The sequence below is a fragment of the Cuculus canorus genome, chromosome 27 (assembly GCF_017976375.1).
Source record: "Cuculus canorus isolate bCucCan1 chromosome 27, bCucCan1.pri, whole genome shotgun sequence".
NCBI lineage: Eukaryota > Metazoa > Chordata > Aves > Cuculiformes > Cuculidae > Cuculus > Cuculus canorus.
This window is the reverse complement of record NC_071427.1, coordinates 5,129,616-5,142,239: the sequence shown is the minus strand read 5'-3', so window position 1 is coordinate 5,142,239 and position 12,624 is coordinate 5,129,616. Positions and strand designations below refer to the sequence as shown.

The window sequence follows — 12,624 nt, the reverse complement described above, 5'->3', positions numbered from 1 at the left end:
CTCTCCATCACATATCCCCCATTCTGTACTCAAACCGGACTGCCCCGACCCAGGCGCGGGAAGCGGCTCCTCTGCGTCTCAGTCCGCATTCTCCCCTCAGGCCGCCGCAGTTTCCATAGCGACGCGGCCGTAAAGCGCGGCCGCGCTTCTCGCGGCGCTTCCGGCTTCTCGAGGCGCTTCCGGTCTCTCGCGGCGCTTCCGGCCGGTGCGGCCTAGCGGCGGCGGCGGGCCAGTCCCGTGCCCCGCAGCCATGGAGATGCCGATGCCGCCCGACGGTGAGGGGGGAGCGGCGGGGAACGGGGCCTGGGCGGCGAGCGCAGGGCGGCCCGGAGGAGAGGAGGGACCGGGGGAGACGCGGGAAGAACGGGGCCCGAGCCGGGCGGCGAGTCCAGGGGGAGCGGGACACCGGGTTTGGAGCGGGATTGGGGGGGCAGAAAGAACGAGGGGAATGGGGGGCACAGGGAGGAGCAAGGAAGCCTGGAGGGTGCGGGGCGCCGTGTTTGGAGCGAGAGGAATGGGGGACTGCGGGACGCCGGGTTTGGAGCGGGACGAGGGATGCAGAAGGGGCGAGGGGAACGGGGGGCACGTTTAGAGCGAGAGGAACGGGGCCTAGGGGGGGAGCAGGGCACTGCGTTTGGAGCGGGGTACTGGATTTTGTGAGGGGAACAGGGGATGCGGGGGAGCTGGGGGGGTGGGAGGTGCAGGGTTTGTAGCGGGGGGTGTCTCGGGGGTGCAGCTCAGGGAGAGCGAGGGGAATGGGGGGTGCAGCCGGGAGTGGGGGGCATGGGGTGGCAGCAGCGGGGCTGATGGGGCTGCCTCCCCACAGACCAGGAGCTGCGGAATGTTATCGACAAGCTGGCACAGTTTGTGGCACGGAATGGGCCCGAGTTCGAGAAGATGACGATGGAGAAGCAGAAGGAGAATCCAAAATTCTCCTTCCTTTTTGGAGGAGACTTCTATGGCTACTACAAGTACAAGCTGGCCCTGGAGCAGCAGCAGTGTGAGTGGGGCCAAGGGCTCAGGGCAGCACAGGCTCACGGTGGCTTGGTCCCCGCTGATTCTGGCCTCAGCCCTGCTGTGGAGCTGCTTCCCCCACTCCCAGCCTCATCCTGCCCCGCCGGGGCTGGGTTGCAGCCCATTTCTGCCCACTGAGCACCAGGCTGGCAGCTGAGCCCCCCACGCTGCCCCCAGTGTGGAGGTTGGTTGTCCTGAGCTGCAGACCCTGCATCGTGGCTGGATAGAACCCAGCAATCTCAGGAATGAAGTCCCAGTGCAGCAGCCCCAAGGCGGATCCTGTGTCGGAGCCATTCCTCTGGAAGTGCGCAAGGAGCCGTTGACGCTGTTCCTTTGCACCATCCTCCCTTGACTGCAGAGTTTCATTTTGTGTTAAGCGTGAGGGGCTGGTTTGGGACCAGCATGGGTCCCGCGTGTGGGCTGGTGGTGGCAGATGTCTCTGTGAGGCTTACTTTAAAAGTTTACTTTGTCTGATAGTGTTGTGCAAGCAAAGTCAAGATATTGAGGCTACTGCGCAGATCCAGCCGCTGCCACAGCCGTCTCTCCCGCCAGCTGCGCCCATCCCAGCTCCTCAGGGCACTCCTTCTGTGGAGGAGCTTATCCAGCAGAGTCAGTGGAACCTGCAGCAGCAGGAGCAGCACCTCCTTGCTATGAGACAGGTTGGTTTAAGATAAGAACTCGCTTGGTTTACCCAGACTGCCAGTGGCTGTGAAAATGAGGAGTGGAGAGCAAAGCTTCTTGCTTGTAAAAGATCTCGGTCTTCCAGATAGCAGCTTGCAGTTAAGAGGATGGGGATACAGCAGCTCAGTTCTTCTAAAGAGTGTTTGATCTAACGTGATTCTTTTGTTATTTTTCCTTTTTTACTTCAGGAACAAGTCACATCCGCGGTTGCCCTTGCCATTGAGCAGCAAATGCAGAAAGTTTTGGAAGAAACCCAGTTAGATATGAACGAATTTGACAATTTGTTGCAGCCCATAATTGACACTTGTACGAAGGATGCAATCTCAGTAAGTGATCTGAAGCTGGGCAGCCATTTAGTGGTGGTGTGGGTCACGTACTGCTTGAATTTTGGGTTTGTCTGTACCGTAAACAGCAGCTCTGTTTATTGTAGGTGAGATGGTGGTTGTTATTGGAAATCTTCCCTTCTTGGAGCTTTTTCAGAGTTCTAGGAAGTGAACATGTCAGACTAACTTGAAATCCTTTAAACTTGCTTTTCAAAGGCTGGCAAGAACTGGATGTTTAGCAACGCGAAATCTCCTGCCCACTGTGAGCTGATGGCTGGGCACCTGCGAAATCGTATAACAGCGGAAGGAGCCCACTTTGAGCTCCGGTTACATCTCATTTACTTAATCAATGATGTACTGCATCACTGGTAAGAATTACATGAGGGTTTCCAGTTTGATGTTTTGGTGAATTTAGCGAAGTCTCTCTCTGCTAGAGGCACTGTTCTTGTCAGTGGTCGCTTCTAACGGATTCATTATTTTTAGCAGCTGTCTTACTATGTTCACTGCTGGCACAAAGAACAAGTGCTTTTATAACCAAACTCAGCTTTTACCTGCTTTGTGTTTGTTTTTCCTCCAGTTGAGACTTTACAGTAAAAACATAAAGGACAGAGCGCTCTCTTTTATGAATCTACTGTTTTTAGTGTAGTGGAAGTTGGGGTGAATTGACTATTACAGTACTCTCAGAGCTACCCCGAAAGGCAGTAACTCTCCCCATTCCTTTTCTGAAGCCAGCGGAAGCAAGCACGAGATCTCCTGGCTGCCTTGCAGAAGGTGGTGGTGCCTATTTATTGTACCAGTTTTCTAGCGGTGGAGGAGGATAAGCAACAGAAAATTGCCCGAGTGAGTATCTGGTTTTGGTTTAGCTGATGCTTGTTAGGTCAGTGCTAGGCAAGCTCACAAATGTGGGGGTGGAAGAGGAGCACTGAGATGTTTCTAGTGTAATTGTCTACGTGAAGTCTATTACAGAAAATGATTTGATTTGTATTTAAACTGGAACTTAAAAATACATGGGCTTTGTTTAAAAGTTATGGTAATGATGAGTGCATCTGGATCTTCAGTGGTTCAAAGGCGAGTGCCAAAGTCTTCTGACAAAGCTAGAGAATAAAAATGCTGTGCCTCAATTTTTATTGTTTATCAGTTCTAAAAACCTTTCACTCTTGAATATACGCAGCTTCTTCAACTATGGGAGAAGAATGGGTACTTTGATGAGTCAATCATTCAGCAGTTACAGAGCCCGGCTCTTGGACTTGGCCAGTACCAGGTTAGCCACTAGAGAAAAGTAACGATTTTCTTATTGACTTAAGGGTTTTGAAAACAAATGTAGGAAACATTATCTTTTTTTGAAAGTTAAGTATTAAGACCCACCCACCCCCTGCCCTTGAACTTGTACACAAGGGATTATGAAAATGATGTAAAACATAACCTTGTTATTTCAAACATTCCATAATCCAGTTGCTGATACAATCCCAGAAAGTTTGTTTGCATTTGTAACTACACAGGCCTGTAATGTATTAGACAGCGTGTCCTCTCTTTGTGGAAATCTATGTTTGGTAAAAGGAAACTAAAGGGACCATAGCTTTAAACTGTATTCGCTAAGCCTCAAAATTGGTGTGGCAGGAACTGTTCATTTTTAGTGTTTAATAAAGAATGCTGTTGATTTTAGCCGGAGTTGAGAGCTAGGCAGTGGATTCCAGAGATCTTCAGAGCTCCATGGTGTGCCGGGTTCCTCAGCCAGCGGGTTATCCTGCGCTTCCGGACATTTCTTGGGAGGGGGTGGAGACCAGTAGAGGAGATTCTGAATGAGCAGGTAGAATCACTGCTCTAGTGAGGTGTGAACTTGTTCTTCTTAATTTATTTCATGTTATCAGGCAAATTTGATCATTGAATACGCATCGGTAGTACAGCCTGTGCAAGTAGCCTTCCAACAACAGATACAGAACCTGAAAACTCAACACGAAGAGTTCGTGAACAGCTTAACGCAGCAGCAGCAACAACAAATGCAGATTCCGCCACTGGAGAACGAGGTGAAATCAACTCCTCCGCCTCAGGCCCCCACGGCCCCACCAGCTGCAGCTCCACCGTCGGCTCCTGTCACACAAGCAGGTACGAGCCTGTTCTGGGGGTTGCACGGAAACTGGTGGGTTGGCAACGCTGGGAGGGGAGAGGTTGTTGCTTTTTCAGTTGTGAGCTGCTGTGCTTTGCAGGCAGTGCCTGAAACTGGGGGGAGACTGCTGGCAGCTGGCATGGTCTGGCGCTGCAGCATAAAAAACCAAAGATAGGAACGTTACGCTGAGATCAGGTACCTGACCTGGGTGCGTATCATTGTCTGCAATGTGTTTCAGATGATGGTAAATCGCAGCTGCCTCTGGCTGGTTCTACCGAGTATGACACATCAGGGTCTGGAGTGCAAGATCCTGCCTCGGGGGGACCGCGTGGCCCTGGATCTCACGATCAGATCCCTCCCAATAAACCACCCTGGTTCGACCAGCCTCACCCTGTTGCGCCATGGGGCCAGCAACAGGTAAGGAACGTAGCTCTGAAACGAGAGGTAGAGGGAGGAGAAGGTTCAGAACGAGCATCTGTGGTGTGGAGGTGGGGTGAAAAGCTGTGAGAGGTATAAAGCCAGATTAAAAAGCCAAGCTTTCTCATTCTGAGCACAGTTAAAGGCAGAGTATAAACCATATTTCAGTATAAACCATATTTTATCGTGTCAGCCATTGCCTTTTCTCTTATGAACAAGTAGAACAAGAAGCAATCTTGTGTACAGAAATGTTTGGTTCAGTAACGGTTTGGTCTTTTCGTGTCTTTTCTCTGAAGCTGCAGCTGTTCAGACCAAGTATTTGGAGAGTTCTTTCACATGTGTGTGTTGCCTCCAGGCTGTATTCACTGTAAAAGAACATAGTTTTCATTGCATTCTTTGTTTTTGTAGCCTAATGACCAGGCTTCTTCCCCCCACCAGGGACCACCTCATTGTCCTCCATGGAATAACAACCATGAAGGAATGTGGAACGAACAGAGAGACCAAGGCTGGAACAACCAGCGAGAGACACCTTGGAACAACCAGCCTGATCCTTCTTGGAACAACCAGTTTGAAGCACCGTGGAACAACCAGCACGAACAACCTCCATGGGGTGGGGGGCAAAGGGAACCTCCATTTCGAATGCAGCGGCCACCTCACTTCAGAGGCCCATTTCCTCCACATCAGCAACATCCCCAATTCAACCAGCCCCCGCATCCGCATAATTTCAACCGCTTTCCACCTCGCTTCATGCAGGATGATTTTCCACCTCGCCATCCCTTTGAAAGGCCTCCTTATCCTCATCGGTTTGATTACCCCCAGGGGGATTTTCCTCAAGGTAAAGTGTGTACCGGGCCAGGTTTTTTTATGTCGCTATGCTGATTGCTGTTACGAAATGATGTAGTGCTTTGGGGTGACAGCTTAGTCCTGGCAGACTGCTGTGTTTTTCCTGAACAATGTTGAGTTTGGGGGTTCGGGAAGCTCCTGCCAACAACTTGTTAGGAAATACACATGGGGTTGGGTGCATCGTTGCTTTTTGAATCTTCCTTAATGGATGCAGATAATCAGAAACTGTAATCCAAACTCAAGTCAGCATCTCTACAGGCACTTCTTTTGTGACTCTTGCACTTTAAAAGTAGTAAGCTTAAAGGTGAGAAGCAGCATTTGCTGGTAAATTTGGTCTCCGGCACCTCAGGCTGTGGTTGAGGGCTCCTCAGTTGTAGCCTCCATAGGTGGAGGAAGTTTGAGGAAGCCAAGCTGGAAGCATTTGTTCGTGTGCACACATTCATTGTGCCCTCTTTTGTTCTCTTTACTTGTACTGGAAATCTCTCTGATTATCTGCCTGAATGTAGTGTGGCTCAGTAGTGTCTGGTGGGATGATCTGTACCTCCAGATCTCCTTTCCCTTTTGGTTTACTGTCCTGCTGGAGCACCGGGATGTCTGAGAGGGTGGTTGGGTGCTGCTTGCCTGGCCTTCGTGACACAGGTTTGGCTGCAGGCTCCCTCGTGAGGTCTGGTACGGTTCTGTCCTGCTGTAGTTTCTGTTTCTCCTGCAGAAGTCATGGTTACTCTGGAATGATCCTTATCACTGTAAAGTCTAAAGATCGCTGTAGTTCTGCATGACGAGCTGCTTCAGAGACCAATTAGGCTGCTGGGTAGGGGTTGCTATTTTAGGCTTAAAAGGTTCTTAATTCCCTGATTCCCAAAACCATTGAATTCCAGTTTATATATTTAGGATTGTGATTAGCTTCTTCAGCAGAGGTTGTTCTTGGTTTGCTTTCTTTGGGTTTGCTGTTTGTTTAAGAATTGTGGCAGTGAGTAGCTTTTGCTGTTTGTTTAAGAGTTGTGGCAGTGAGCAGGGAGAGCAGCTTTCTTGTGGGGAGAACAATGGTTTAAGCTCAGGAAAGATGCTCTGTTTTGGACCATAGTGGGGATCCAAAGCCTCTGTTCTTCATGTGAAGTTGTTGGAGGAGAGGATTTACTGAACCAGATGGCTACAGTTAGGAAATCAATGAAGCAATGAATGCGGGCAGTGCTCAGGCTCTGGTGCAGACAAGTTCATTTGTGCTGGCTGGAGCCTGGGCAGTGGCTGTAATGGTTCTTCCTGGGAAAACTGCTGGGCCAGCTGCAGAATGTGTGGTTTTCCAGCCTGTCAGTTTTCTCTGTAAGGTGAAATGAGCTCAGCAGTGATTTCTGGCATTTGTGGCAGATCTATCAGTGGTGGATGGATGTCATTCCCTTCTGTTTTAACGTGTCACCTGCTCCTGTGAGTTAATTCTGGCCATATTTATGTCTTTATATATGTTGATTTGGCTTAGAGACAGAACTAATTACAGGTAATTACATGCTAAGCCATGATTGTGCATTTAGGCTTCATAAATAGCCCCAGCTACTTCCCCCCAGTAGCTGCCCTGCTGTGTCTGAACCCTTTTGTTCTTGCATGTCTCCTTCTTCTGGTACTTTTTGACCGCAGCATGTCCCAAAGTGGGCAGTGGCCTAGGGTTTAAGCATGCTGTTGTCTTAACAGCTGTTGCTGTGGTCAGGGCAAGAGATGCACTGCGAGACATTCCTGCATGTGGACCTGTAGCCAGGCTTTAGTTTGCCAGTTCTGTTGCTTTTTGGGATCTGCAAGGCTCTGGGTGCTGAGATGGTTCGTTAGGACAACACGGCGATTGCAGGACGTCTCTCTGATTGCCTTCCTTTCTTTGTAGCTAAATAAAACGTTTTAACTCTTCTCACTTCGCAGAAATTGGACCTCCTCATCACCACCCCGGTCACCGATTGCCTCACCCTGGGATCAGCGAGCATCCTCCCTGGGGAGGGCCGCAGCACCCCGAGTTCGGGCCTCCCCCGCATGGGTTTAATGGGCAGCCCCCTCACATGCGGCGACAAGGGCCCCCTCACATGAACCACGACGACCCGAGCCTGGTGCCAAACGTTCCCTACTTTGATCTTCCTGCTGGACTGATGGCTCCTCTCGTAAAAGTAAGTGCTTGCAGTGGGCCCTGACAAGTAGGGATAAAAGATCAAAATCCTGTGGTCAATATTAGGGACAGTTTAACGTGGACATCGATGATTTCAAATCCTTCTGTCCAGCTCCCATTAGCTGGGGCTGCCGTAGGGTGTGCCAGGGCAGGAGAGGGGAGGAGGTAGTGGAAATGGTAACATTTTCAAGTGTTGTGTCCCCCTGAAAGCCATTTGAGCTCATATATGTGAAAGACTCATTTACTCTTTAAAATCTTACCCTGTTTTTAGAAGATAAGAAAACCCCAGTGATTTTCAAGTGGCCAGAGGGACCTGGCAGTGCTGATGTGGCCACTGTACAGTGTTTGGGATTCAGAGCTCTTCCTTATAGAGATGCTTTGCAACACCAATATACAAAGGGTGATAGAGAACAGGGAAGATGCCTGTACCAGCATCTCTGCACATGTATGCATTCTGGTTTTGAGATGCACAAATAGGTCTCTTCCATCTCTAACGCTGTTACTCTCAGCATACACCAGCATTTGCCAGGCTTCCTTCCGGCCACTAAGGTGGATCAAGGAGATCTGCATCTTACCCACCTGGTCACCCAGCTCATTCTGCAGCCTGTGGGGTGCTGGCTTTTCTTGTAAAGCTCAGAATGGTGGTGATAGCACAAGAAAGCACCGAATCACCTGCAGAATCCTTATTTCTGGACTGTTTTTTGAAATGTGACGTCTTAGCACAGTTAAATCTATAAATCTGTAGCACCCTATGACACATGACACAAATGTGATTTGTTTTGTTTCCGGCAGCTTGAAGATCATGAGTATAAACCTTTAGATCCTAAAGACATACGTCTTCCACCCCCGATGCCTCCCAGTGAGAGACTCCTGGCTGCAGTTGAGGCATTTTATAGCCCACCATCTCATGACAGGCCTAGAAACAGGTAAGAGTAGGTGTAGCTCATGCTGTAAGGAAAAGCTGCCTGAAACCACAGAGCATCTGTCTCTCCCTTCATCTGTGTCTCGGCTCTTCTTCTGCTGAATTTTGAGTGCTCTTGTATCATAAACTGCACACACTGTTTGATCATACACCACGATTTGTGAGATTCTTTTGCCCAGGCCCTTTGTTCCCTATAAAATCCTGTGGAAACCCTGGACATCTCCATTGATCACAGTTGAATTTTACAGACATCGGTTCTGTGTGGTTGATTTCTTGCAGTGAAGGCTGGGAGCAGAACGGGCTGTACGAGTTCTTCAGAGCTAAAATGAGAGCAAGGCGGAGAAAGGGCCAGGAGAAGAGAAATAGGTGAGCAATCCTGTCCGCTGCTTTCTGGTGCACGCTGGTCCTTTGGAAGGTGCTAGGAGTCCTGTGAGCTAAGGGCAGAGGGAGGGCCTGTTGAGCAACGTGCTGGGGGAACAACTGAGTTTCAGATCGCTGGAATTGCCCTAATCTGCAGAAAATAGTTCTTGCCACTCATTGTCATTAGATTGTCTGCAGAAAACGCAGTGCTTGTATGTAATGGGAATTTGTTCAGAAGTGTATTTGTGTTTCTTGTGCTTCTCCCAAGCATTTCACCACTGTTTCCCTGCTTTTGTCTGTACAGTGGGCCCTCTCGTTCTCGCAGTCGCTCTAAGAGCCGAGGTCGCTCATCTTCCCGGTCCAATTCGCGATCTTCAAAATCGTCTGGCTCCTATTCGAGGTCACGGTCTCGTTCCTGCTCTCGGTCACGATCCTATTCGCGCTCGCAGTCCAGGTGAGTGCAGGGGCTGAATCTCAGGAACTGGGAGGGTGGACAAAACCCAACCCTCTGGACTGCAGGAAGAACCCCGGGGGTTGCTCTGGTAACTGATCTCTTGTGCTCTCCCTTCCCAGAAGCCGGAGCAGGTCCCGCTCTTCTCACAGCCGCTCACGATCACGGTCACGATCGAGATCGAAATCCTACTCACCAGGAAGGCGGCGCCGGTCTCGCTCTCGCAGCCCCACTCCTCCGTAAGCTTTCTTTTCGTACCAACAAGGGCACTTTCCTCATGAGTTGGGTACATTAAACATCTCAACAGAGTAGAAAAGAAGGTGGAAATCTGATTTAGAAACTATTGATATGCTGTGTGCTTATAGAGAGGATATTGCTTTGTTGTGGTGGCTTTTAGTTATAACAAAGCCCTGTGTGACTCCGAAGGCCTCGTACGCCTGCTGAGCAAGCAGGAAGAATCCTGCAAGTCCTCTCTTGGGGAGACAGTGGTGTTTGATTTCTCTTGTACAGAGCAGCAGGTTGAGTGTTTCTAGCACCTTTATACCTCCATCGTCTAATAGCTTTATAAAAGAACAGCTGTGGGAGCAGATGGGATCACACTGGGTGTTAATGTTTTAACAGAACAAAACTAGCCTTCTGTTGTGGCAGGATTGGGTCGCTGCTTCTTCATTTGTTCTTTTTTATTCCCTTAGTTCTTCTGCTGGTCTGGGCTCTAGTTCTGGGCCTCCTGTACCTGAATCAAGGCTTGGAGAAGAGAATAAAGGCCATCAAATGCTGGTGAAAATGGGTAAGATACTGTTCTGGAATCTTTCACGAGCCAGGGAACAAAATGAGGCACCCGTCTCGTGGATACAGTTGATTAATGCATATAACAATCCCTTATTATTCCAAGAGATACAAGAACATGGAGCAGTGCCTTTCTGGGAAGTATGTGGAAGACAGGGACGTGGATTTAGCATCAAACAGAGCTCAGAGTTGCCGCAGGGCTGACAGACAAACTGGGCTGGCGTTGGCTTTCCACTTGCCCCCTCACCAGATTTTAGGGATGGAGCTGATGCTCCGCAGCTTCCAGAATCGCTGCCTATTGATGCTTTTGGAGTCAGAGGGGACCATCCCTGTCTTGTTTCAGGCTGTAACCACCTGGCTGTACCGAGTGGCCACTTTATACAGCTGTTTCCAACCTGTCTGCGGTCTGTCTGCAGGATTCTCCTAATAAAGAAACAGTTACAGGATTCTCCTAATAAAGAAACAGTTACAGGATTCCAGTGTTGTCTCCTTTCTGCAGGATGGAGCGGATCTGGTGGATTGGGAGCCAAGGAACAAGGAATTCAGGATCCAATTAAAGGAGGGGATATCCGAGACAAATGGGATCAATATAAAGGAGTGGGAGTTGCGTTAGATGACCCTTATGAAAACTACCGAAGAAATAAAAGTTACTCGTTCATCGCACGCATGAAGGCCCGAGATGAATGTAAGTGCCATTCTCAGCCATTTAAAAATTGTGCGGGCCTGATAGCGATTTTGTCCTGTTTGCTGCTGGCTGTAAAGCCAGATCAAACACTGGTAACTCTTAGTTCTTTCACGTAATGGGTACGACACACCACAGGTAAGTAGACTCATACTCTGATAACTCAGCATCTTTTCCTTTTTTAGGAGTTATGTTGTATTCTAATTTCTGAAGCACTAATTAATGAGCCCATTCTGGGCCAGCCACCTGCTGGCTGCAAGCGCGGGAGCCCCAGCAGCTCTGAATGTTGTCCTTCAGAAAACAGGAGCAATCCCGGAGGGAGTGGGGCCAGAGGAGGGATGGGTGCTGGGACAGGGAGGTGGTTGTGGTTGGAGCTAAGCCACGCTTACTGCCTGACCCTGCCCCATTAGCACCGTGTTCTGCCAACGCCAGAACCGGTAATGAATTCACTGCGGTGCAGGAAGGGTTCAGGAAACACGGAGGTGCTTCCCGTGAGATGGAGACATTGCCCAATCCATTTTCAGAGAGTCTGTGTTAGGTAGAACGACCGCATTGGCCTAGGACTGAAAGGAAAACGTTTGGCATGCTGAATGAGGAGTCACTTTCAGCCTGCGCTGCAGGAGCTCTGTGTAATCACATGGGTTCAAGTAACGCCCAAAAGGAAAAATTCCTTATTCCTAGAGCCCTCATTCCATGAAACCTTTCTGACAGCTTAGGTGACTGCAGAATGAGTAAGAACTCTTTTCCCTATTGTTTCAGCAAAGCGTGAAACGCAAGACCCTCCAGCACCCGAATAACTCGCTGAAGAAAGATGTCTTGCACCTCCTACAAAACATTAAACTTGTATAAATCCGGATTAGAGGCTGGAGGAAGGGAGAAACGAGTTACTTAAAAACTATGGTGACAAATGGAAAGCTAGGACATGTACTTTGACAAGTTAGTGCTTAAGAAAGGCCAGTCCTAACCCTGATATCTGGTGATTTTAGGAATTTCCATTTATCTTGCAAAATTTATTAATTAGTTACCCATTTTATACTAGAATTAACCCCAGCCCAGTTGTCCCCAGTGCAGGATCGCGATTCAGTCATTCCTGGGCAGTAGACATTACTGACACGGTTGTATGTTCTCTAGTTCCATAATGTATGTTTATTTCTCTCAAAGGTTAATTCTGTTTGAAGTGGAGGGGTGCTGCCTCGAGTCAGACTGATGCTGAGCAGTGTATCCCAATGTCTAAAAGGGGAGTGACGCCTCTAGTTCCAGTACAGGTGACCCATGAGCACTGTGCGAGCTTGTTAGAGCCTGCCCTCCAACCTAACGCCCCACACACCAGCTGCTGCAGTCCCAACTCGGTCAGAGCACGAGGGTTCACTGAGGGATGCTCCATGCTTTGTAACGGAAGACGTTCTTTATGCTTTTTATATTTTTGTATATACCCTTTAATAAAGCTGATTAGTTGAGTAGAAGAGAATCGATTTTCTCTGCTCTGCAAGTTTCTAACGATGAAACGTTCTTGGAAACTTCCTTTAATTGAAATGAGAAAAAAAGCCCTTTTGTAACCGTTTCCAGACCACCAGCGAGCGCTGTTAGGCCCTCCCAGCGCTTCCACTCCAGCCGCCGGTGTGGTGGTTCCCTCTTCCAGAGCTGTTTGTTTGTAGAGCAGAGACCCTCGTAAAACCGTTCCGTTAACATGGTGAGATATCCGTTTGTTGTAGATCTGCTGTAGTTGTGGAACTGTACCTGTTTGTGAATCAGCATATGCACCTGTACGGTATCAACTTGTGAATTTTATTGTTTTGCCTTCCAATAAACACTTTTTTTTTTTTTAATAAAAATCCAATAGTGGCTCATCTTTCAGAGCGAGTGGATTGCAGCGCGTTGGCTGTCAGCCTTCCTTATGTTGAATT

At 49.0% G+C, this 12,624-nt stretch overlaps 1 protein-coding gene across 3 annotated transcripts; it reads left to right on the top strand.

Annotated features, from left to right (window-relative positions):
- Nucleotides 1-154: 154 nt before the first annotated feature.
- Nucleotides 155-12,542, top strand: CHERP (calcium homeostasis endoplasmic reticulum protein). Of its 3 annotated transcripts, none has more exons than XM_054050392.1 (18): nt 155-275; nt 827-1,000; nt 1,492-1,673; nt 1,884-2,021; nt 2,235-2,386; nt 2,747-2,858; nt 3,190-3,279; nt 3,887-4,121; nt 4,361-4,539; nt 4,978-5,374; nt 7,282-7,520; nt 8,312-8,445; nt 8,721-8,807; nt 9,106-9,255; nt 9,375-9,491; nt 9,945-10,039; nt 10,538-10,723; nt 11,882-12,542. In XM_054050392.1, exons 1-18 carry the CDS (start codon nt 251-253, stop codon nt 11,884-11,886), a joined length of 2,697 nt encoding a protein of 898 aa, XP_053906367.1. In that variant the 5' UTR covers nt 155-250; the 3' UTR covers nt 11,887-12,542. The 3 variants fall into 3 exon arrangements, with proteins under 3 accessions (XP_053906367.1, XP_053906366.1, XP_053906365.1); XM_054050391.1 differs by lacking the exon at nt 11,882-12,542 and adding an exon at nt 11,480-11,765 and having other exon boundaries at nt 9,378-9,491; XM_054050390.1 differs by lacking the exon at nt 11,882-12,542 and adding an exon at nt 11,480-11,765.
- Nucleotides 12,543-12,624: the final 82 nt, after the last annotated feature.

Excerpts from the sequence above, each read along its gene's own strand:
- CHERP (XM_054050390.1), top strand. The coding sequence starts at position 251 with ATGGAGATGCCGATGCCGCCCGACG. Across the intron at positions 1,674-1,883 it reads ACCTCCTTGCTATGAGACAG|GAACAAGTCACATCCGCGGT; the intron begins GTTGGTTTAAGA and ends TTTTTACTTCAG. Across the intron at positions 10,040-10,537 it reads TCAAATGCTGGTGAAAATGG|GATGGAGCGGATCTGGTGGA; the intron begins GTAAGATACTGT and ends TCCTTTCTGCAG.